At 36.9% G+C, this 26,092-nt stretch overlaps 2 protein-coding genes across 10 annotated transcripts in view; both read left to right on the forward strand.

Annotated features, from left to right (window-relative positions):
- The window catches only part of ablim3 (actin binding LIM protein family, member 3), an 84,653-nt gene extending 63,744 nt beyond the window's left edge, over positions 1-20,909 (forward strand). The window contains exons 12-23 of one of the 9 annotated variants that reach the window (XM_067457498.1): positions 1,628-1,757; positions 2,722-2,820; positions 3,164-3,214; positions 8,350-8,487; positions 10,271-10,341; positions 12,961-13,114; positions 17,892-17,921; positions 18,394-18,449; positions 18,597-18,657; positions 18,745-18,752; positions 19,304-19,384; positions 20,550-20,909. In XM_067457498.1, the coding sequence (XP_067313599.1) occupies positions 1,628-1,757; positions 2,722-2,820; positions 3,164-3,214; positions 8,350-8,487; positions 10,271-10,341; positions 12,961-13,114; positions 17,892-17,921; positions 18,394-18,449; positions 18,597-18,657; positions 18,745-18,752; positions 19,304-19,384; positions 20,550-20,663 (993 nt within the window). In that variant the 3' untranslated portion in view covers positions 20,664-20,909. Of the gene's footprint in view, positions 1-1,627; positions 1,758-2,721; positions 2,821-3,163; positions 3,215-8,349; positions 8,488-10,270; positions 10,342-12,960; positions 13,115-17,891; positions 17,922-18,393; positions 18,450-18,596; positions 18,658-18,744; positions 19,385-20,549 lie in introns of all 9 variants that reach the window. The other 8 variants (XR_010908365.1, XR_010908366.1, XR_010908359.1 and 5 more) reach the window with 8 other exon arrangements.
- Positions 20,910-22,240: 1,331 nt separating this feature from the next.
- afap1l1a (actin filament associated protein 1-like 1a) overlaps positions 22,241-26,092 on the forward strand; it is a 40,072-nt gene continuing 36,220 nt past the window's right edge. Inside the window, exon 1 of the mRNA XM_067457496.1 lies at positions 22,241-22,390. Within this exon, the coding sequence (XP_067313597.1) occupies positions 22,372-22,390 (19 nt within the window). The 5' untranslated portion in view covers positions 22,241-22,371. The remainder of the gene's footprint in view (positions 22,391-26,092) is intronic.

Here is a 26,092-nt window from a genome sequence, read left to right on the forward strand (position 1 = left end):
AGTGGCTTCGTAAGAAGCATTTCAAGGTCCTGGAGTCTCCAGATCTCAACCCCATAAAAAAAAAAAAAAAAAAAAAAAACTTTGGAGAAATTGAAAACCTGTGTTGCCCAGCGACAGCCCCAAAACATCACTGCTCTAGAGGAGATCTGCATTGAGGAATGGGCCAAACTACCAGCAACAGTGTGTAAAAACCTTGTGGCGACTTATAGAAAATGTTTGACCTCTTTCTTTGCCAACAAAGAGTATATAACAAAGTATTGAGATGAACTTTTGTTATTGACTGTATACTTATTTTCCACCATAATTTGCAAATAAATTCTTATAAAATTAGACAATGTGATTTTCTGGGGGTTTTGTTCTCATTCTTTCTCTCATAGTTGAAGTGTACCTATGATGAAAATTACAGGCCTCTCTCATCTTTTTAAGTGGAAGGACTTGCACAATTGTTGGCTGGCTGACTAAATACATTTTTGCCCCACTGTGTGTGTGTGTGTGTGTGTGTGTGTGTGTGTGTGTGTGTGTGTGTGTGTGTGTGTGTGTGTGTGTGTGTGTGTGTGTGTGTGTGTGTGTGTGTGTGTGTGTGTGTGTGTGTGTGTGCCTGTGTGCGTGTGTGTGTGTATATATATATATATATATATATATATATATATATATATATATATATATATATATATATATATATATATATAATGTCAGTATATGCTGCGAAAAAGCTCTCAAATTAAAAGAATTCTGATGTTTTTGTGCCAGATGTGTAAATCACTTAATAGACATTACAAAAAAGTGTATACAAATCATTATATAGTGGCAGGAATACATTTGTAAACCCTTTCAAAATATCAGGATTTCTGCATTGATTACTCATAAATTATTTCATTTAATTTAGTATCATTAGTATCAATAGTATCATTGAGACACAAGTAACCTTGATGTTATATTTTCAGGATGTCTGCTCCTAGGGAGAGTAGCAACAGTCCAGAATTTTCTACATTTGTAAACTGGGTATCTCACTGGATTTATGATCTTTAGCAATGCTTTCATAGCCTTGTGTAGCTTTGTGCATCACTGTAATGCAGTTTTCAGAAAAACTGATTTCTTTGTAGCCAATCTTTAGCTCTTTATTTAAAAGGAAAGTCTACCTGTAATGGTACAACTTTATTTGTGTTATTTTTTTAGTTAGATTGTTTTTGTCTATAATTGTGTCCAGATCAGAGTTAGACCACATTTTATGAATTATCAATGTAGAAGATATTTTCAAAGGATTCACGTACTGATTCTTGCCACTGTATTGTTTATTTCCATATCGTTGAACATAAGCCGATCACTGACGCTCAGTCAACAGCAAATGTTTAAAAAACAAATTATTAATCTCTCAGACATAATATAATAAATATAATATAATATAATATAATATAATATAATATAATATAATATAATATAATATAATATAATATAATATAATATAATATAATATAATATAATATATAGATTTAGCACTTAATTGTGTGATTATGTTAAATTGACACTAAAATAATGTTGCTCTATGAATACATTTTGGTCACTGAGCAGATGAAAATAGGTGGTCCTCACAATCAAAGTTAAAAATAACAACATTTTATGTGAATAGGACATGTACGACGGAATGGACATGAGGCTGAGAAGATCATCCAGTCCAGGGTACATAGACTCCCCCACCTACAGCAGGCAGGGCATGTCTCCTATCATGCCACGCTCTCCACAGCACTACTACAGATACGGTGAGTTCCTTCTGCCAAGCTTACAGCAGTACAGTAATACAAAATACACTCCCAGTCCTGATTTATGGGATGCTGATGTCAACCAGCTTCCAGCTCCATCAGAAAGAGTATGCAAGTTGACCAGCATTTCAACATGGATAACAACATGGACCAGCACTAACCAGTTTGAACCAGCATACTGGTCTAAGCTGGTGTTTTCAGCAAGAATGGCTTGAGAACTATGCTAAATATGCAGTATATTGGAAAATATACGATATACTGTATATCTTGCTTTGCCTTCTATATCCTTAAAAAAGTGGTTTGCAGCTACATAGCAAGACAATAGCTGAGTGACTGATAGTGATTTAGTGAATATTTATTTTAGTCAACATGAAATAATATTCAAAACCATTTTTACTTCTGTAATGTAAAGTGAAATGGGACATTTTGAGTGACAAAAAGAGGAATGACCAGTGTTATTTTAGTATTAGCTATATACTGTTATAGTATTATTAATGTTTTGATTTTTCCCCCCACAAAATGTATTTCAAGAGAGCTTGCTGATTTCACCCAAAAATATATATATTTTATTATTATTATTATTATTATTATTATTATTATTATTATTATTATTATTATTATTATTATTATTATTATTATTATTTATTTTAATAAAGAAGATGTGATGAATCAATAACATATTTTTATTTCATGTTGACTTTAACAAAAAATCAAAGCTATGTAGGCTTTTTGCAGGGGATATTTATAGGGTGCGTGTCCCACCATTTCACCTACATCCTATGCACCCGTCTGTCTGGCACAGTATGTCTTTTTCTCTGTTTTGAAATGCATACTGTCCCTGCCTGGCTAATCTTGGATCATTGATCTGATGATTGAGTGTGTGTGCGTGTGTGGTTAGGGCGCACAGGAAGTGTGCACTCATGCTCTGGTTCTGTTACTGTCATTGGCTTGGGGCTTGCTGCAGGCACTGAGAGTGGCAGAAGTTCACCCTATTACAATCAGCTAGATGCCCGGTCCAGCACTCCCACCACAAACCAAGCTCCCAAGCATTTCCATGTGCCAGGTAGGCCAGGCCTCAACATTCACCTCATTGGCTGCTGTCATCACTTTCATATTCATCCAACAGTATATTTGCATAGAAATTAAAATCTCATTAATGGATCAAAGTCTCTGTAACTGTTTGAATCTGTCTATACTATACGTATATAGTATGACTATTTCATTTTTGTACCTTTTTTTGTGTTCTCCTCAACCATTCCACTCTCCTTCACCTTACTCTAAAGGTCCCAGGAAGTCTGAAGAGGAAGTGCAAAAAAAAAATATTTCCTGCCTAGTTTACTTTGCTTTCTTCTGCCTGTCACTTACATCTCCTCCGTTTTATTTCTAATTTCTTCCTTTCTTCTCAGCTACAGGGGAGCCCAACATCTACAGGAAGCCTCCCATCTATAAGAGACATGGTATAGTGTGCTCGGCCTGCCCCGGCCTGTTTTCCCTCATGCTCAGACCTGAGGCAGTGTGGGCTCATGGGAAAGATGTGTCTGATTAGTGTTAGTGTCCTCCATAACTGTCCTCCAGCAAACCCTTTAGTCCAGAAGCCTTTAAAAAAAAGTAGTTTGCAATTAAGGGAAAGAAAAACACTATTGGATTTGGCGGGCACAAACTAAGTATATACCATGTTAAGTGTTTTAGAAGTTGCCTGATACAGTTGCAAGAAAAGGCATGTGGACATTTTGGATTAAACTAAGTTTCTGAATAAATTGGTCATTGAAATTGATCTGATCTTTATCTAAATCATAACAATAGATTAATACAATCTGCTTAAAGGGTTCACCCAAACCCTTTAATTATTTACCCTAATTAATTATTTACCCTAATGTCGTTCGACACCCGTAAAACCTCTGTTTTATCTTCGGAACACAAATGAAGATATTTTTGTTGAAATCCAATGGCTCAGACAGGCCTTCATTGACACCAATGTCATTTCCTCTCTCAAGACCCATAAAAGGCACTAAAGACGTCGTTACAAAGCCCATCTCACTACAGCGGCTCTACAATCATTTTATGAAGCGACGAGAATCGTTTTTGTGCGCAAAAATAACGACTTATATAGCGATCACATGTCAAGCTGCCAGACTGCTGAAATCACGTGACATTGGCGATAAGAATCCTGAATCAATTCGCTGATTCATAACTGTTCGAAAACATTGTTTTGAATTCGGCCCATCACTATATAAGTCGTTAGCGCACAAAAAAACTGTTCTCGTCGCTTCATAAAATGATTGTAGAGCCACTGTAGTGAGATGGGCGTTGTAACTGCGTCTTTAGTGCCCTTTATGGGTCTTGAGAGAGGAAATGACATTGGTGTCAATGAAGGCCTTTCTGAGCCATCGGATTTCAACAAAAATATCTTCATTTGTGTTCCGAAGATGAACGGAGGTCTTACGGGTGTTGAACGACATTATGGTAAGTAATTAATGAGAGAATTTTCATTTTTGGGTGAACTAACCCTATAAACAAATAAGACACCAACTTTTATATACATCTTTACACTGAACTAGAGGAAGATGGAAAAAGTATGTGAGCACTTATACATAGAAAGCTGCAGCAATAATATCTACCAAATGCTTTCTATAACTGCAGACCTGCACAACGGTCATGAGAAATGCTGTCTGTTTGTTTAAGCAGTTTGTGTTTATCTACTGTTGTGACTTATATGTGGATTAATTCAAATTTTATGAGCAATATATTTAAAAGTCACTGTAAATCAAAAGGATTCATATACTTTTTTTCCCTGCAACTGTACATCAGGTGGAATGAGATAAGAAGTTGTCTCCTTTACTCAAGTATTAGAGTGCATCCCGCTTTCCGTTCCTTGCATGCCAGAAGAATGTAGAACTGGCGCGGGCGCATCCTTCCTTCCACAGGAGGGTGATGAAAAAAGGATGAGGCTTGCTGAGGCATGATTAAAGCTTGCCATGTCCCCCCCCTGCTTTAGATCAACTGGGAAGTGGCCGCATTAGATGCCACAGAGAAGCCCCACTGAATGCTAAGTAAAGCTCAACGCTGTTAGGAAAACAAACCTGTTTAAGCATGAAATGAGCAAATGTGAACGTCTAAACATAACATACTCTGCTAATTCACAGAGTTAAAGTGGCAGCCATATTGTTTCTCTAACTGTAGTTGACAGCACATTGAATTTTATAGGGACTAGGCAGTATAATAGACTAGAAATGTTAGACTACATCTGGTTGAAAATCCTTTGAAAGTTGGTTGTTTATGTGCATATCTGTATTATGTGCATATATGTTAACTCATACATTTATAATATCACACCTTTTTGTCAAGTATGCTGGTTAGTATCTCCTCAAAATGCCATGAACTATAACCCCTTTTACTAAAGAATAGTAATAGTACATCTTTCCCTTAACTGCATGTCTCTGTGTGTGTATTTGTATGTGTATATCCTGTATGTATGTGCATTACAGGCTTGTGCAATTTTACAAAGCATTAAAATGATGATTCTTATTTATGATTAATCTTATTTATAAAATAAAATTGTATACCTAAACCAATTATCATGGATAATACAGTGATCAACATTAATAATTTTATCTGGGCTCAACAGGTCGTTTTTTCAATAATAAAAATGACAACGATTAAGACTACTACTACTACTACTACTACTACTACTAGTAATAATAATAATAATAATAATAATAATAATAATAATAATAATTAAACAAGTTTTATGACATCCCATTCTTAACCCATAGGGTTTAATTTGGAGCTGGCCAACCCTTTGCAGCTATAACAGCTTCGACTCTTCTGGGAAGGCTTTCCACAAGGTTTAGGAGTGTGCTTATGGGGTTTTTTGACCGTTCTTCTCATGCATTTGTTAGGTCAGGCACTGATGTTGGATGAGAAGGCCTTGCTTACAGTCTCCGCTGTAATAATCCCAAATGTGTTCTGTCAGGTTAAGGTCAGGACTATTTAAGTGCAAGCCATTTTAAGTTCCTCCACACCAAACTCGCTCATCCATGTCTTTATGGACATTGCTTTGTGCACTGGTGCGCTGTCATATTAAAACAGGAAGGGGCCATCCCCAAACTGTTCCCACATAGTTGGGAGCATGAAATTGTCCAGAATGTATTGCTATGCTGAAGCATTAAGAGTTCCTTTAAATGGAACTAAGGGGCCAAGACCAACCCATGAAAAAACTAAAGCCACACCATTACCCCCCTCCACCAAACTTTACACTTGGCACATTAGCACATCATACACTTGGCAGTCAGACAAGTACGTTCTCCTTGCAACCACCAAACCCAGACTTGTCCATCAGATTACTAGACAGAGAAGTGTGATTCGTTACTCTGGGTGCTTGATTTTATACACCTGTGGCCATGGAATTGATTGGAACACCTGAATTCAATGATTTGGAAGTATGTCCCAATACTTTTGGCAATATAGTGTATATCCAGGCCCAGAAGGAATCTGGTGACATTTTTTAAATGTTCTATTCAGAATTTTAAGATGATACTGTGAAATGGCTTTAAACGTGGTATGCATGTGCAAAATTGTATGAATTTGCAAACAATTCCTTTGCAGTTCTGACCTTTTTCGGGGTGAAAATCTGTCATTTGTGGAATAAATTTAAACACAGTAAATGGTGTTATATGGAGCGGAGCGCACTAGACATTGTTGCTGACAGCATTAATTAGCTAAAACGTTTAAAAGACAAACACACAAGGGCCAGGGGATGTATAGGACTTTGTGAATGATGCCGTTCAAGTACTTTAAAGCTTCTGGCACAGATTCTGTGTGGGCCTGCCAATTAGCACAATATACAACCACAGAGATCTAGAGTGGGTAGAAGGGAGATCATTTTTTTTCTGAGTTTTGCACAGAGCTGCAAAATACTGTCAATTTATTTAGTGGTCAGCTCAGATACTTGTGCAGTCCATCAAGTTTTCTCTAAGGAAGGTCAGAAACACCTCTGACAGCTTGTTGGCTCAGTTTACATTTGTGTGTTAAGTGTGTATTTGTGTTTATCTTTGTATCACAAGCCTGTAATGAACACTTTACAAGGACTAATTTGCTACCCATATGGTGGATCTGCATCTGTAAGTGAAATGTGTTTTATTGTTTTAGATGTCTTGCTGTGTTTGTGCAGAAGAGACATGTACTGTTGCCATGCAGATAATTTGCTTCTCTGCCATATGGGTACCACATTTAAAATCTAACTGAAGAGTCTTTGGGATCCAAATATATCCTCCCTTATTCTTTTTTCCCCTGTTTTTTCTTTTCTTTTTATTTCTCTTGCCACCTTAAATACAATTTCCTCCACCTCTACTTTCCTTGGTCACCATTTACCCTGTAAGTATTCTCTCCCTGTACACATCTGTCTGTCTGCGTTTTTGGGTGTGTTTGTTAGATCTCTAGCCCCTCACTTGCTTTCCATCTTTTTCCATTCAGGATTGTTACTATCGTGTGAGGCCTGTGCTTCTGTATTTGTGTTGAATTTTCTTGTGTATGTTTTATATGAATGGGAGTTCAGTGTGGTTTCTGACTGGTTTTGCTTTATGTATAAGGCAATATATTGATATCTGTGTAGTTTCTAATAAGACTCACAGATGAGTAGTTTTAAAGTGCTTTTTTGCGTGCTTATTCAACATCTCATTTATCTGAATGCAGATGCTTTACACTGAGTGTTGTGGATTGTATTTCTTCTGAGTTGTTATATGTGAACTTTCTTTCTTTCTTTCTTTCTTTCTTTCTTTCTTTCTTTCTTTCTTTCTTTCTTTCTTTCTTTCTTTCTTTCTTTCTTTCTTTCTTTCAAGAAAGGTCCCCTTATCACCTAGCATTAAAGGATTAGTTAACTTTAAAAAGAAAATGGCCGCATGATTTTCTCACTTAAGTAAGCCATATACACTTAGGATGGTTTGGGGGTGAATAAATCATGGGGTCATTTTCATTTTAAAGTGAACTAATCCTTTTACATGTTTCATATATTTAGATATTGTTAGCCATATTGTGATTCACTCCAATTCATTCACAGATTAAAGAGAGATCCAATATAAAATTTAATGTTGCACAAAATGGAAAATGTTGCTGATTTTTTAAAACACTGACATATAATTAAAAATGTAATGTTATGTTTTAAATTATTTCGTATTTATTTAGCTATTTTTGGATTTAAAAAAAATAAGGTATCTGGTCTACTGTGTTTGCCTATTAGAAAAAAAATCACTAGTAAAGATGGAATAGAAGCGAAGAAAATAAGACAAAAAGTTTTAAATTGTCCACATGAAAATATGCTGATTCGAGAAGAGAAATTAGAATACAAATGCAATATCGGTCATTAAATAAAGTGATCAGATTACAGGACCTGGCAACAGTAGGTCATGGTCATGATCACAGAGCATTTTAGGTGCTCTTACATCTGTTTTTTGTTTTTTTTCTTATTTTATGTGAATTGTGTGATCACTGAAAAGGCATACTAATGTAAGGTGTAAAGGGGGCCTGATTGTACTGCTATGTGCTGTTATATCACTGGCTTTTCCTAAATTGTGGTCCTGACATACTCTCCCCACAGACAATCACTGCAATCCAGCAACTAAGAGCAAAACCAGTGAGGACATTCTCCAATCCTCCAAGTTCACATCAGCCTACTCGCCTGAACACTACCAGCACTCAGAGTCTGATTACTACCATTACACCAGCTCTCCTAAATGTAAGTGATAAATATATTCTTAATGTCCTCTGTACGCGTTTAGTTCACTGGCGCTTTCCTGTTGGCAGCCACAATGATGCTATTGTTGCCACATACAGGGATGCCAGTAAAGATCCTATAGTCCCTGATTGTTGAAACAGTCAGTCCTGTTTCAGAATTATTTGGTAATGTTGTAATAATAAACTGTACCTTTAGAGCAGCCCTATTTCAGGCACACTTTATATTAGGTGTGTTTAATGGTGCTGATAATGAGGTGGGAAACGGTTAATGTTAGGACAGGTTTGGTGGTACAGGTAGGTTTAATGGTGGGTTAAGGGGTAAATTACATTTTAACATTTTAATTACTTTTACATTTGAAGTAGCAACATTTGTTGTTACCATTTTATTGTGCTTTAATTTTTTCGTAAATGGATACATTTACATTTTACTAGGGCTAGTCCGAATACCATTTTTTGAGCTTTGAAGCTTCAGTATAATCAACGCCGAATATTAGAGAACAGACACTACAAATAAAAACCAAAGCCAAAATGTAAGCCGAATGAGAGTCGCAGTACAGATCTGCAGCAGGAGTCAGATTACATTCATCATGAGAGTGAGATGACAAGAAAGTCCTGAAGATTTGGTTTCAAAGTGAAATTTAAGTGTGTTTGTCATTGTACTGTTTTGTTGTTGTGTTTTTCATTATGAATAATAGGCTAATGAACCCACCATTCAAGCAACCCGCCCCTGAATTGGCACTATTTCTAAACCAAATAGAAAGTAATGTGCACTGGCACTTCAATGTGACAGTGAGTGAAAATTTTCTCACCATCACATCCCTAATGGATTAAAAGGCTAATAAATTTTGATTCTATTTTATTCTATTTTCCACAATGTCAAACCAGGGCATCTTAACCCAAAATGCAAGCTCTGGCATGCGCTTCTATACAGAGAATTCTCTAGTTCCAGGGAACACTTAGGCTAAGAAGAAGCAAATATAGTTATTAAGTATAACGAGGTTGGGTTCCTATTCAGCTAGGCTATAAAATAATTATTTAAAAAAATATATTTAAATACTTTTTAAAATAATTATTTAAAAAAGTATTATTTAAAAAGGTATTTATACAGATTTTATAGTATAAACATATTTAAGCATGAATAAGAACTGTTTGGAGGGGGATGCCAGGTGTGCGAGACTAACAAACTAATATTCTAATTCCAAATTTAAAAATCGAAATTAACTCACAGAATGAATATTCAAATATTCTGGTCCAGCTCTACATTTTAGATTTTCTAAGATTTAGCTCCTCACATCTATTGTAGTAAATCCAAAGCTAAAATATATACGATGCATTTGCTAAATACAAAATAATACATAAGCACTGTGTGAGATATTATAATATGCTTCAAGTCTTTAACATTATCCAGGAAAAATGCACTTAATGCTTTTGTTGTGTCTTTTGCGAGTTCTTTAACATTTATTTTTGCACAAATTACATTGTGCTATCAATACACTTTGGGACAAGATACACTTACAACACTTACAAGATACACAAGAAACACTTAAGGGCTGTGTTTTATCCCAAAAATGAATGACTTTTCAATGTTTGACCGAAGGATCACAGGTGGATGCAGGTTCTGGCACAACATGTGGTTTAATTTGTTTCTTTTTTGTTGGAAATTATTGCTGTCAGTCAATAATATGCTGTATGACTCTCTTTAGATGCTTAAACTATTCTGTTTTGTGTTTCATCTTAATATCCTCTTTCACACTCTTGCTTTCTAAATGTTTTATCTTCCTCAGCTTTACGTGCTCCTCGTAGAAGGTACTCATCAGGGGGAGAAGAGGATGGCTGGAGTCACGGCCTTCAAAGAGTAAGCCAACAAAGCACGCCGTATCTTTTCACTGTATGATTCTCTGCCCTCTAACTAGTAATTAAAGCTTTAATTAGACAAACCTCGCCTACTTTTGAGGCTACTTATCAGCAATCAGCCAAGTTATAGCCTATTTCTCTGCTCAGAAATTCATTTAAAGGTGCAGTAAGCAATTTCTGAATATCACTGTTGAAAATTTAGATCAACACCTTGTTGTGAATATTTGCTGCAGGTTCGTTCTGTGTGTGTTGGAAAAAAATGTGTATGTACAAAATCCTAGCTGTGTAAATAGTTGAAAAAAACAAGGTGGATCGGTCTGATCCATGGAGCACCCAAACCCAAATTCTTAGAGGCCTTCAGAGTTACAGGGCTGCGTTCCACTCCAAATGTGAATGCCCTTTACTCGCTAACTTCCCTCCGTCTTGTGGACTCGAAAGTGCATCATTGCTTATATTGCACAAGTGCCCACTACTGGCGGAACTTGTGCAGTGCATAAGGTTTAAATGAAAAGCCCTTGATCACTTTGAATTCACTATACAGATTATTTAAGGGGGGGGGGGGGGGGGGGGGGGGGGAATTGAGAAATCACCCTTCCCTTGAGTTTTTGATATATAAAAGGTCATGGTAATATAAGAATATCCTTTCAGAGCTGTAAAACTTCCTTGTTAGTCAAAGAAAAGCTTTTATATACACCAGGCCCAGAAAACGACTCATGGAGCTGTTCGGATCGCGCTAGCCAGCAGCAATAAACATGCCAAAGAATATAGCAAGATATTGTGTTATTCTTGTTTGTGGTAGAACACAGTCAATATCAAATATCATGTGTGATATTTCATTTATTTTTAATGAAGTTCCAGCTCACACGGGGTAGACATTCGTTTCATTTAACTGCGGAATCATTTGTAAACAAGTCTTGGGTCGAGCTGGATTTGCAGACATATTGAGATTAAAACACAATATTGTTCCTTCTATTTTTGATCTGACAGGAATGATGCAACACACCTATGTGAGCAAAACATCTTTTTTATGTGTAAAAGTAGTCCCTGGGCTATTTGTCTTCCAGACGGGCTACCAAAACATAAGCCCGTCGGCAGGCCGGTGAATCTCAAATAATGAAATAATATTCCTTTCTTGCGGCCACACTTTTATCCACCAATTGGACGGGCCAAGTTATACAAAAATACTATTTCAATCTTGGGTGGATGAGAAATAAATCATTGTGTTTGTTTGATAAAGACGTTTACGAGTTCTGTGATCGAGAGAATCATTCCGGTTGCCGCTTTCAAAACAATCCCTCCCTCATGTGAACTGAACTGACAAGGGGAGCTGAAGCTCATTAAATATGCAAATCTTTTCCAATCCTAGCCGTGGGCGTTTACTTCCAAGTCTCCAGTGCGGCACGCCCATCAAAACCCAGTGTTCAGGAGAGAAGCAGTGTAGAAAATAGCCTATTACTTATTAGTTCTGATGTTTTTGAACGTAAAAACCACACGAACATAATTAGTTGACCTCAGACAATAGTATAAAAAAAATTAACAAGCCAGTTCATGACACCTTTAATATTTTTTGCTTTCCTAATATATATAAAAAATATATAAAATCCTACAGGTATATGAGCTGTTGGAGAAAAATAAAATTACACAAACGAATAGAATAAACTTTGACTGTGAACATAAGGTACATGCAAGTATTAACTGTTGAATCTCAACATAATTAATATATTATACACTATTATGGGATTCATTCTCAAAATAACTAATATATCATACACTTCAGTTAATCTGTTGTGAGTTTAGACTCGCTACCTTTATCAAAATTGAGAGGGGTGAGGGTCTGTCCATTTAAACTTCCAAAAAGTGGAACGATCTTCAAAATGGCGGTGGGAATTGCTTAGGGAAGTTTGTGAGTGTGTATCTGAAAGTGAAGTGGAACGCAGCCCTAGAAAATTTTTATATTATAAAGAGATATTTACATGAAGTGTAAATCCAGAGAAACCTTTTGGATTTTTTACTTTTAAACACATTGTTTCCAAGAGGTCTGAATCGGGAAATTGATTATAGTATGTTTAATTAAACTTTTGCATTCTCTCTCGGTTTCTTTTTTTTTTCTTCCTTTCTCCCCTAAACTTGTTTGGAAACCACTCCTACAGTTATTGGAGTAGCACACCTGTTGCTAATTAACTGTTCAAAGCAGTACATGATCTTGTTGCTCTTGATGTCTGATGAAGCTCTTGACAATGGCCAAAAAGTAACCCGTTTTTAAATCTATAATCTTGGATTTCTTCAAGAGTGAGAGTTGCATCTTTTTCCAATTAACATTTTTTTCACACAACCAAAGTATGCTACTGCTGCTGAATCACAGCTGATTCATCCATAACAGCTGTTAGTGGTTACCTGTTGCAGCACGCTCATTATTTTGGGTTCAGAGCAATGAAGGGAGGGGTGTTTGTTTGGGTGTAGATTTCAAATATCATCAGTGCTTCCCAGAAATGCTAACTGCACATTTAACCATTTTTGAAATTCAGCCAATAAGCATCTGATCTCTTGCTATCACAGGATGCTCACTCATTATTTCTTTTGTTTCTGTCTTCCTCTCTCTCCCTCTCCGTGTGTGCCTTAGATTCAGGGTGGCATCGGTAGGATGATCCTGAAGGAAGAGATGAAAGCCCGCTCCGGTTCCTATGACAACGACCCCTGGGGCAGCGCACGGAACTCCCGCAGTGGGAGCAGGGAGATGTTGCACAGCATGGGCCACAACAACACAGTTAACGGCTGTAAGTGCTCCACTAGAGCTGCTGTACAAACCACAGATTATAGAGATGTGTGCTCGGAGGTGGTTGCTGTAGTGTCATCAGAAACAGAGCATGGCTTGAGCGTGGCATATCACATTGGACACTATATAGGATCCTTCAAAGCCAAACCTTCTCCCTTCCACAATCTGCTCTGGGGAACATGCATGACAGCAACAGGTGCGGTGTGATTTTGACCATATGCAGTATGGGAGTTGCTTCGCTTGCCTTCAGTATGACTGACATTATTTAGCATAGGCTGGTGTGGTCAATGAAGTCGTGGCACCGAGCCATCTAATTAAGGCAGTGGAACGCTTTACGGTGAAGGCAGGCTTGAGTCAACAGTGACAGCAAGCATATGCTGATACAGGACTGTGATGCAGGGAGAGGGAATTCTAAAGGTTTTCAGGAATACTGCAGACACGGCAAAAAAAAAAAAAAAAAACGATTACAACACTACAGCAGATGCAGTGCCATGCACCTGTTCTTGCTCTTGTTCTTTTTCCACATACACAGACTCACTGTGACCTTTCTATACCTAACACCCTAATGTTTTACGGCTGTCAACGCGATCTGAGGTTAATTCAAAATCCTTCACGTGTTAAAGTAATTGAACGCAAGTATTTAAAGCCGGTGAAATCACGTCATTAATGCAATTTACGTCACGCAGCTAGGGGAAAGAAGTTAGAAGTCAGGGCCCGTATTCATAAAGATTTTAAGAGTCCTCTCAGAAAACTCCTAACTTAGCTTAAAAACTTTTACGTAGGAGTCTTAGCTTAAGAGCTATTCGGGACCTATCTGAGAGCAACTCTGAGCAAGGAAAATACAAAAACTTTTATCTTAGTGAAGAGGCGGGGCTGACCCCGTTGTTACCTATGACACAGTCTTTTGAAGACTGTGATTGGTTGGTTGTCCAAAAAGGGGAAAAAAGGAGCAATTTTAAGTATAGGGTCTATTCTAAGCCTTCATTTTGAAATTACAAACGCAAATTGTTCTATTTTACCGTTCTCCCTCACTCACACACATACACACACACATTATATATATATGTATATAAATCCTTTTATTATTTTCCATGCTGTTAATTTAATATAAGATAATTGATTGGCTTAGAATTATAAACATTGTTCCACTCTTTCTATCAACATAAACGTCCTCGTCTTCCGACGGTGCAATAATTCGGATGTGGGTTCCATCGATTACTCCGACAACACCAGGGAAGCCTGCTATATTCATAAATGCAGTTTTCTGAGCTTGCAAGGTGGGAATGTCCAGTGGAAATGAAATGAACTGTGACACAATATGAGGTTCTGAAAGTGCTGTAATGGTTTGTGTGATCACTCTGCTTACAGAAGTTTGTGACAGACCTAAATCACCACTGCTGCATTGTTGCATTTTCCCAGTTGCCAAATATCGTAATGTAGCGATTACTTTCATTTCTGGCGCTATGGCATTCCTGGGCTGTGTCGGAGATGTTAGCGTGTCTCTAATAAGATCCGTCACAAACATGATCCCTGCACGATCTAATCTATAGCGTCTTATTAACTCACTGACATCCATTGTCTGGAACATATTTCTTCTCCCTCTTCGTCTTTCTGCCATTTTCTCCGCTGCTAAAGAAAATCTTAAGCCTCTTAAAAGTCCTCGTCCGTGCTCCTAACAAATTTGACCTTAAGACCTCTTTTAAGGGTTAAGATGCTTTCTGAATTACTTATTTTCTTTACTAGGATTTTTTAGTTAATTTTAAGAGTAAACGCCCAGAAATTTCTTAGAATTTTGTCACTAGGAGCTACTCTTTGCATTAAGATTCCTTATGAACACGGGCCCAGGAGTTTATCTCACTATATAGGAATAGGAAATTTCTATTCAAAATATTTTATCTGATTTTTGTAAACAAAAAAAAGATACTAAACTCTGAGAAAGTTTTCAGTCCAGTGATCCAGTAAGCAAATTCATTCAATCTGTCCAAAACAGCGCTAATGTAAAAATAATAATTAAATAAAAAATAAAACGGGCTTGCGTATTCAGTGAATCCAGCTGTAGACACGATTTAATAAGCACCAAAGTCCACATTTTGAGGTAGTTCAGGGGCATGGTCCCCTGAGAAATGTTTGATTTCTCTGATCTACATATGTGCATTTAATACTTTTGAACCCCCCAAAACTGGATAAGAAATAGCTTCAAAACCATATCAGTGGGAAGATTATCTGTCAATACCTGCTCTCTCCTCATTTCCTTCACTCAGTCTCCTTTATCTTGCCATGTCTCTTCCACTGCTAAAGCTGTGAAGCTGAGCTTTGACTGATAGTCTTTTCATTTTTGTTTGTGTCAGTGAAGAAAGTGAACATGGGGTCACTGATATAGTTTATAGGCTGTTTTATTAATCATTTTCTTAGACAAGTTAATTTACTGACAGCTACTGTTGCGCTATACATATACTATTCACTCTGAATTAAAAAAGAAAAAAAAGAAAACGGGTGCTTTGGTGTGCATACTGCATATTTATGAGTTATATGGACACCTTATGTGTAAACCTCATTTGGTTATTTGGTGTCCCTTTTTGGAAAGACACCTAAATTTACTTGAAAAAAGCTTGGAGAAATTGCAGTTTTGTGAGAATCACCAGCATGCTATATCTTGCATTTAATCCATCTAATTGCAAAATTGCTGAAACTAGTGATGCAATATACTGTATATAGATTTTTTTTTACATTTAAAAATAGCAGATTTTAGATATTTACTGTATTTGCACATCCTCTTTTTTCCTTATTTTTTACATTTTTAGATTACAGTGCTTTGTCATTTATCTAATACTGGTTAAGGTTCATCTTAATGAACACTATTACGTCATTAACATTGTTAGAATTTTTACATTTTTAGCCTTTTATGATTTTATTTTAAAAGATTGTATAGAATTTCAATGTCTGCCATTTATCAGTTATTGGCCGTGACGTTAAAATAATTATCAGATATGTGCATTCGCCTTAAATATTAATCTCAGTGCATCCCATAACATTATTTATAAACATGACTTTATACAATATTTAGTAAATACTAAATAATATATACATTTTTATTGCATCACATTGGAATATTCTCCATGTTTATTTGATAAATGGGGATGGTAACTATCCATCCCAACCAATCGTTTTGCTCTTTTCTATATTTCCTATTCCTCTTTCTCCATCCCTCCTGATGTGCAAGTGAGCAGGCTGCTCTCCTTAATTCTATTTCTGTGTATCTCATGGGGAAGTGCACAAAGCATCTGGAATTTTCCCTTCATCCCCTCCCTCTCTTTAGTTCCCTGTTTTCCTCCTCTTTCCATACATGGATCTGGCTCTGCTGTTCCTGCTTCGCCCTCCCCCATATCCATCGGTACACTTCACAATGCCTGGTGCAGCCCGTGCCGTGTTACATCCATGTCTTTTATTCATGAATATAAATGGGTGGCATTTACTGTACAGAACATGAAATATCAAGGGGAAGTTTAGGAGTGAGATTGTAGATCCAATTGACACATCTGAGATAATAGACTGGATTACAGCAGTGACGTCATGGAAGGTTAAGACAACCAGGTAATGAGCTGCTAATGCTGCTGATGATAAAACACTCCCACACAAGACTGCAGATATATAAAACATGGCCAGAAAGTTAAAAAATAGACTAAAAATTCCAATAAATACAACAACCAAAAAAAATTAAGCAGCACAACTGTTTATTGACCGTTACAAGATATTAGAATAATTTCTGAAGGATCATGTGCAGTGTAAGAAACAACAAAAACAAGTGATTTTTTTGCCATAAAAACAATGCAGTGTGTACTTAAAAAATGTGTAAAACACCTGGAAAAAATCTATACAACAACAGTATTTTTACTGGCTTTTCTTAGTGTGACACTAAAGACAGGAGTAATGGCTGCTAAAAAAAGCCTTTAAGCTGATTGCAAATCAGCTTTCCAATCTAAATGGCATTTTTAAATATTACATTTATAAAGTTATTTCAAACTGTAATAATATTTCTGAATAATTTTTCTGACGCAGCACTGGTGAGCAAACGGTAGCTCAAGCATTAGAGCATAACGCTAGCAATGTCAAGGTCATGGGTTCCCATTCCCAAGGAATTCATGAACTGATTATAAGTCACTGCATAAAATCGTCTGTCAAAAGCATACACGTAAATATGGTTTATTTCCAAGACATTAAAAAAAGCTTACCAACCCCGCACTGATTTTTCCATCGGTTGCAGTATATATTTCAGCCTCTTTTGCTTTTACATTTTTTTTATGTCTGGTTTCTTAGTGAGAGAAGAGTGCTCCCTTTTCATCCATAACTTTCCTCTTATTTCCCTAGCATTTTCCTTTTTTTTCACTGCCATGGCTTTTTTCCCCTTTCATCAACATTCTTCAGGCTCATTGAGCACTTTGATGTGCCGTGTCTGTGTGGCTGGTGAGCAGCTTGCTCTCCGCTCTATTAGTTGACGGTTTTGAGACTTTTCCAGTGGTTCTTTGAGTTCCCAAATCTCAAAGGACTGATGGCAGACATAATGAGCTCAGTTCCAGTCTAAACACAGCACAAAATATACCAATAACTGCGTATTTTGCTCATTCCACACTGATGTGCATGACAGTTAGGTTAAGGGGAAAATGTTTCTTACAGTGCACTGCTAATGTATTGGATATATTATATTGCTGAGTCTTACTTAATATTAACAGAGAATTAGTTATCAAAATATTAAAGAGTTCGTTTCTTTCTCTTTTCTTAAGCTCCTCGGACAAACTTTGCAGCGGAGAATGGTGAGTGACTCTTGATGTCTTTTAGTGTCGGCAAAACAAAATAATGATGTAAAGGTTTTTGTTTTAAAATAAAAGCATGACCTGCTTTTAGACTTAACAAAGTCAGGGATTAGCATTAGAGGAGGAAATGAAACATTGTGGTTAAGTTTTATTATAGCCTATACATTATTATTACACAAGATTATTGAACCTAAAGGTCAAGAAGTCAAAATGCTGGATGTTTCATATGTTATTGGCAATATATAAGCATCTCATAATTTTGGAAAGTTTTTTAATCCTGGGGGAAATGTATATGTTCTAGATTTGCTTTGGGGGAAAAAAAGTGCATAAAAAAAGATAATTATTTGAGGTGTAGGCAACACAGATTCTGGCCTGGTTACTAGCGCCCTCTACTGTGCACTAATGGACAAGGCAGTCAAAATTTAACTAAATGGAGCTGTTTTTTACACATTAACAATTTTTTTTTTTGAAGACTACATAGCCAAGTCAGCCTCTTTGCCAGGATATGGCAGGAATGGCTTGCACAGGGTAAGTTACCATTTTGAAACTATAACAAATGCATTTACTTAACTTTTGTTTGTTTGTTTTTTTAACATTATATCTGCGTTCATGTTCAGTAACTGTATGGACAGATATCGCAAACCCTATTTGTTTGCCTGTTTGTTTGTTTTCCAGCCACAAAGCGCAGACTACTATCAGTATGACAGTGGCAGTGAAGTCAACTGGGGAATCAGAGGTAAGTAAATGTGCTTTTCAAATGATGATTTTGCTGACAGAAATTAGTTCTGACGTTAAAAGTTTATTTTTCTGTCTTTCCCAACAGAATACAAGGTAAGAAAGATGGTTTAACATTACCAGAGGATTAAAGAGGGCCCAGAGAGACACTAAAGACACCTCTGAAACATTAGCCCACTGTCGACTCCAGAGAAAAGTCGGTCTAATGAACCCTCATGGGTCAAAGCAACGTCCTGCTGGTCAAAGTATGTGGAAACTAGAGGATGGAGAAATTAGTGCTTCCAGGTCATAAGGCCACTGCATTATTCCCCAGCTGGCTCTTAGTGACTTGGAGACTGCAGGGGCCATGAAGAGGGCAGGGGTTTGTCTGACCCCATTGCTCTTGGTTGGTCAGGAACTATATTGTTCTGCTTGGTGCCGCTTCCTGTCTCGGTTACTGCTACTGTGCCAGAGGCTCTGTGATTTCCTTTCACTGTTGTAAGTGAGAGGAAAGGAGGTCCACCAATGTTGTCTCCTCTGAGAGCAATGCTAAACTCCTAAACTAGTTAGCTTTCCATTAACAATCTATGAAATATATAGACAATCTTAAAATGTTAGGATGATTCTTTAAAGTTTATAATGTATTGCATTGCTAACTTTTGTTACAGATCTACCCATACGAAGCACTTCTTGTGACCACTAGGGGGCGGAACAGGTTGCCAAAGGATGTAGACCGGGCCAGATTGGAGGTAAACTACAAGTTCATTTGTAATAACACTGCAAAAAATGCTTTTCTTACTTAGTATTTTTTTGTCTTGTTTCTAGTCCAAACATCTAAACATTCTTAAAACAATAAGTATTTACTAGACAGGCAAAAATAATTGTCTTGTTTTGGGGAAAAATAACTCAAAATTAAGAGTTTTTGCTTAAAATAAGCAAAATATTCTTAAAACAAGATTATTTTGCTACCCCACTAACAGATATTTTGCTTATTTTAAGCAAAAACTCTCTTATTTTTGAATTATTGTTTCCCAAAACAAGACAATCATTTTTACTTGTCTAGTAAATATTTCTTAATGTAAGATTTTTTTGAAATTTTGACTAGAATATTAATATTTTTATATTACATTTTAAACTATATACATATTTTATGAATACATTAATGTTCAAATTTTTGGCTCGGTAAGAAATTGGAGGCATTAAATTGATTTTAAAAAGAATACAGTAAAGACATTTATGATGTTACCTTTTTTTTTTTTTTTTTTTACTTTCTATTCATCAAAGAATATGGTCTCCACAATAATATTAAGTAGCACAACTGTTTTTAAAGTGATAGTTCACCCAAAAAATACAATTATCCCATAATTTACTCGCCTTCAAGCCATCCTATGACATTCTTTTTGTCAGACCTCCTTCTGTATTCAACTTGCACAGAAAGTGTAGTGCCTTACTCAATTCAAAATGCTTGCGCTACGTCATACGTCAACGTAAGCTGAATGCGGGAGGTGGTCTGACGAAAGCTACATAACTTGTTAAATATGGATTTTTTTTCTTACACAAATGCCTCACTTTGCTTCAGAAGGCCTTTATTAACCCCCGGAGCCATATGGATTACTTTTAAAATGGATGGATGCATGGATTTATTTTTATTTTTTTGGCTTAATTTGGAGCTGCCATTCACTGCCGTTATAATGCTTGGATTAGCCAGGACATTTTTAATATGCCTGAATGAAGAATGTCACATACACCTAGGCTGGCTTGAGGGTGATCAAATCATGGGCTCATTTTTATTAGGAAGGAAGAAATGTTTATTTAGCACCTTGTGTGTGAAAGTTGAACTATTCAATGATTGCTTAAAAATGTAATACTTGGAGTAAGAAGGACAGTGAGTGATACGTTTCCTTTTCATTTTAGCGACATCTTTCCCCTGAAGAGTTCTATCAAGTGTTCGGAATGACGATGGTAGAGTTTGACCGTCTGGCACTGTGGAAAAGGAATGAGATGAAGAAACAAGCCCGGCTGTTCTAGCATCCCTGTCCCCCACATACACACACACACACACACACACACACGCACACACACACTCTGAGAGAGACCTGAATACCTGTTCCAGTCTAACTAAACAAACACATCCTGTGTCTCAGACATATAGTCATGCCTGGACTGTAGGGCTACCTACAAATTGTGCAACTGTCCTTTGTGACAGAGGTATATAAATGATCAGACAGGCTAGGAGACCTGACAAAGAACGAGAAATAAATGGAATGGTGAGGACATTTTGGTTTTTACTTGCGTGTAAAGTGGTTCTTATTTTCTTTCTGAATGACAAAAAATAAGGAATCAGGAATTGTAAGGATTTAGAATTTTGCCTTATGTTCTCTATTAATTTATGCACCAGCAAAGTGAGTGAAAAGAATGTAAATATGATTAATACAACTATATTGAGAGTGGATGAATCGTCTGACATTATCCATTAAGTACATTATTAGGTAATATTTAATTGTAAAGGTTATAAAATAATATTTATCAGTTCTTTTATTTCACTGTTATGATACATAAGCTTAGTTGGGCTGAAATAAGCGATGATTTGCTTGACAATGAATACCAAAGTCTGACTGTTATTTGTGAAGTTAGCAGATGAAATTGAGCACTACGGTGCTGTACTTTGTTCAGGTCATTTCCAAGGGGGTAACGAATACTGAATGTACACTTTTGTCACAAGAAGATTTAGGATTATCTGACTAATTATGATGAAACATACATTGTATATTGTGATGGTAGAAATAAATATGGCTTGTGTTTGATAAAGATGATTAAGACAAAACATACTGTAGTAGGAAAGAATTATGGTGCAATGTTTTTCTCTTCTTAATTCCCCCAGATGTTTGCCCTTAAAAAAGATATGTTGTTTAGATTAGGGCAGTTTACTTGCATCACTCCTGTTAGGATGGATCAGGAAATTCTTTGATATACCTTAAGTGGGTTTATTATATTTTTGAGTCATGTCAGGGCGAATATGTCACCTAATTTGATGATAAAATGAATGCAGAGGGAGTAAATGTAGATTGTATGGCCAATGAAAGGAATAACATGTTCACACTCATGTAGCTTATTGTTTGATGGAAATATACATTACCACACCATTGAAGCAAGTGACAATAACAAGCTGTAACCTTGATTAGGACCTAACAGTGACCATTGGGTCTTTAATGCCAAGGGATACTGACAGTAGTTTTGTACCTCACTGACAAACAGGTGAAACCATCATGTTTTCTGCCTTTGTGTGTAGTGTTTACAACCTGTTTGCCCAATAGATTATGAAGTGTTCTATTAATTTCAAAGTGAAGGAAGAGAGCTAGAGTATAACCATATTTTTGATTCTCTTTTTTAATCACTACTGCTACCTTGCTAACTTTATTTATCTGTCGGTTTCAACAGACTATGTACATCTTATATTGCAATAAAAGTTGGTTTTCTTGTGTAAAACTGGTGTTCTTTGTGTGATGGGTGGCAACAGTAGCTAAAAGATAAAGAGGGCAGTCTGTCATCAGAACCGGTCGGCGACAGCACTAGGACCCAGCAGGATAATGGAGGGAAGTCGGTCTCTGTAACTTCATTGAGAATCTTTCAATGCAGTTAGTGTCTGTCATTTAAGTAGCATACATAACATCGATGGGTGCACGGGCTGCAATGTGCGTTTCCAACACGCCACTGTGTCCTGTTTGATTCTTCTGATATGGAAATAAACAACAAACGTGAGTAAAATGACAGCATGGTTAAAAAAAATTTTTTAAAAATAAGTTTGCATTAAATGCAAGTTTGTTTACCTAAACTAACCCAACCCACTGACGCTAGACTAGTTTAATAAAGTTCACTTCTACTTTGTCATCTCATGCATGGACTGCCTCTGTTGTTGCACACAGACCATTTATCAATGCTGAGAGCGCAAATCAAACATTTAACATTTGCTATTGAAGGTGCACTGCACAAACAGCATCCCTGGTTCCATATTAGCGATGTTTGAGTCATGAACGAATCATTCTTTTGAGTCGGATCTTTTGATGAATCGAGCTATTGTCGAGTCAGCACAGTTCACTGACTTTTAGGTACTTTTCAATCAGATTTGTGCAATTCGTGATAGTTGGGGATCTAAAGATAAATCTATTTCTGAAATGTACTTATGTGAAGAAAAAAAAAATAACGTCTGCTACAAAATACTAGCCTTGGTTTTATGACATTTATGGGTTATGACCTATGACAATTGGGTTGAATGACTATGTTTTTAATAAGCAAATGTTTTTTTTAATAAGCAAAATGTTTCTGCATGTTGCGATAACATATTGGTAGGTTAAGGGCTGAATCTGTTTTTGAACCGACTTGTTGAAACAAATTGTACAAAAGAACCGATTCACGAAATTCCTGTTACTATTGCCTTCAAATCCCCTGCAGTGCCTTACATACCCAGATATATCTGTAGCATCAAACTGGCTTTGGGCAGCTGCTTTATCTCTAATAATGTTTATAATTAATGTTCCACACGAATACTGTTTTCAACTTAACGTTGATCTATTTCATACAGACCCTCAACTTCAAAAGTTCAGTAGAAATTATACACCTGGAACATAAGCCTTCAGTGGGTGGCATAGTGATTCAGAGGCTTGTAGCAAGGTTTAGTTTTCAATTTCTCTTGGAGCAGGGCTCTCAGATCTTTACTCATGTGCCTCTTTGTTTATAATAAGTGAAGTCTCTTTATAAGGAGCTGTGTTCTAACAGGACCCCTATGGTGAGGCGGTAGTTCTTCTCTTGATCTCCTGAAAGTCCTACTGTTTTGATAGTTGCTGTTTTGGCAATGGTGCGAGAATATGAGCACTGCTTTTTGCTTGTGGCGTTGGCTTTTGTATTTTCCCCCCTCACTGACACAATGAGATGAATCCTGCTGGCTCTCTCAAAACAAACCGGCTGCGTCTGGTCAGGCAGTGGTCCGGAGACACAGATTGCTGTACATGTTTTCTTGTACAGTTCCGCCCCCCTATGCTGCTCCCTGCAAAGTTAAACCCAAGTCATCCGCCTAGAAAAGATTGAGTTTACACAACATATCGGAGATAAAAGAAAAGATTAGCAGGTTGCATGTTCAAATCACAGCCTTGTCTAAAGCCAAAGTTAATGAATCCATAAAAGGTAAAACACAATTGGGAAAGATATCATTAGTTATTTTGGAGAAGTAGAGTTATTTACACAACTGTAGGCAATGCTAAGAGCAAATGCATTTATCTGATCCTTTTGCATTCCACTGTCTTTGCTTTCCATTCTCAACATGCACATTCACTTCCCCATAAAGGGAAAAAAACTCTCTTAAATCATGACACAATTCCTTAGCCATCTGGTTGTGTATATAGGATCATAAAATGCACAACTTTACACACTTAAAAACAGGGACAACTACCAGGTAAACACATGCTAGTAATTACAGAGCAGCGCACCTCAGTTTGCGCTCAGACAACTCTTCCACTTTCTCCCGAGACATTGAGTCCATCACCTACACCAGCAGTATTTCTTTTTGCCACCATCTAAGGTTAGGTTTCCACAGGTGTATTTCAGAACCACCTGCCTCATCTGTTTGCAGAGGCTGAAGGCCGTGTGATCGGTTACTGTTACTGTTACTGTTACTGTTTACAAGATACAGTGAAGTTCTTCCTTGTTCCCTGCCAGATTTCTGATCTATCAGAGTGTGAGTGTTTACACAAACCCAAGGGATGGGGGACAGGAAAAAAATGCATCCAGCAAGCATCCCCTTCGGAGCAAGCATGTTGTTTCTGTCACTATTTTTACCCATGTTGCTGAATGTCTCCTCAGTGTGTGGGAATGTTAAAAGCATGATGTTGTTGTTATGAGGTGCATTTGGACATAATTTGGTTTTAAATGGATAGTTCACCCAGTAAAAGGATAATTATGTCCTCATTTATTCACCCTTATGTCGATCCAAGCCTGTAGTGACTTACTTTCTTCTGCAGGAACACAACATGCATTATATATACAAAGTCAACTTTTTGGTCCCTTCTTACTCTCAATGTATGAACAAAAACAGTTAAAACATTCTACAAAATATCATCCTTTTTGATCAGCAGAGGAAAGAAAGTTGTACCGGTTTGGAATGACTTGAGGGTGAATATCCTTTTTAGTCCACTTTAATTTGAGATTAAGATTAAGATGTTTCTGTTACTTTTTGAAAACTCCCAGTGTTCACATTTTATTGATGTGGTCAGTTGAGTTCACTTATTAGACTGTTGGTATTTTTAACCTGTTAAATAATTAGCTTTAATGTTTATCATTAAACTTTGGATGGTTCTGAGTAGACTGTGTAGAGTAGACTGTGTGTGAACAGAGAATAAGATGCTTTAAGCCAGAGAATCAGGTAGGCGTGAAGGGACTCTACCTCTCCCCATTGACTCGTTGAGTATGTGGGATTGTCTCTTCATGTAAGACGCTGCACTGAATCATGATTATTGTTTCCTACAGACTGTGAGCATGTGGAAGAGCTTAGGAGTGTCAAGAACAAAGATCATTTGTCTTGTAAATCTTATAATGAAACATGAATTTGCACTACCGAGTTCTTGAGATCAGCAAAATGAATAGCAACAGTGTTTTCTTGTTCATGCTGAATCTGCAAGCCTGGTCTGGCCTTGATTGTTGTATGTCATGGTTGCAAGTCGGTACAAAGCAACCTGTTCCCCCTGGTTTATGGGAATTCCACTTTTGTATAAATACATGGATATGGGTAAGCAGGATTTAGTGCAATAATGTTATTGTCTGTCAGCCATCAACTTCAACTTGAGCCCTGACAGGGGAAATGCGCAGCATGCATGCTTTTGTGATTACAGAGTTGACTTGGCTTAGAAACATCTTTGTTTGCTCTTACCGTTTTACGTCTCGGACCACCCATTCAACCTCTATGAGCATCATCTGCCTTCTTGCCAATGATAGATCAACCTGGACTGGACTGAAATGGACTAGACAATGCAAACCCGCCAGACTCCCATGCATCATAACGAAAGCATTTAACAAGTTCTGTGTCAGTATTAAAGGTTTTTAACAAGTCTCCAGTGAATCATAGTGCAGGTTGCGCTCACTGATTGCCATGGTGAACTTGTGAACTGTTTGACTGCACTAGAACTTTTATTCACACCACATGCAATGGTCTCATCTGGCAATGAGGTTATAAAGGTTGTGGGTTTGAACTCTCTTTGGCACACAATTGTGCCTTTGAGCAATGTAGATAAACTCAGGTTGTTCATTGCGGTCTGTCTATGTTATGAGTGTACTGCAAGTTGTTTAGGATTAAAGCTAAGTACTCAGTATGCTGTGGAAGTTGGTAATGCACTTTTAAGTTTTCTGTCCTTACTGTATTAGTTAATATATGTGCACATACAGGTGCAGACGGTGTTGGCGTGACAAGCTTG

The sequence above is a fragment of the Pseudorasbora parva genome, chromosome 11 (assembly GCF_024679245.1).
Source record: "Pseudorasbora parva isolate DD20220531a chromosome 11, ASM2467924v1, whole genome shotgun sequence".
Classification (NCBI taxonomy): Eukaryota; Metazoa; Chordata; class Actinopteri; order Cypriniformes; family Gobionidae; genus Pseudorasbora; species Pseudorasbora parva.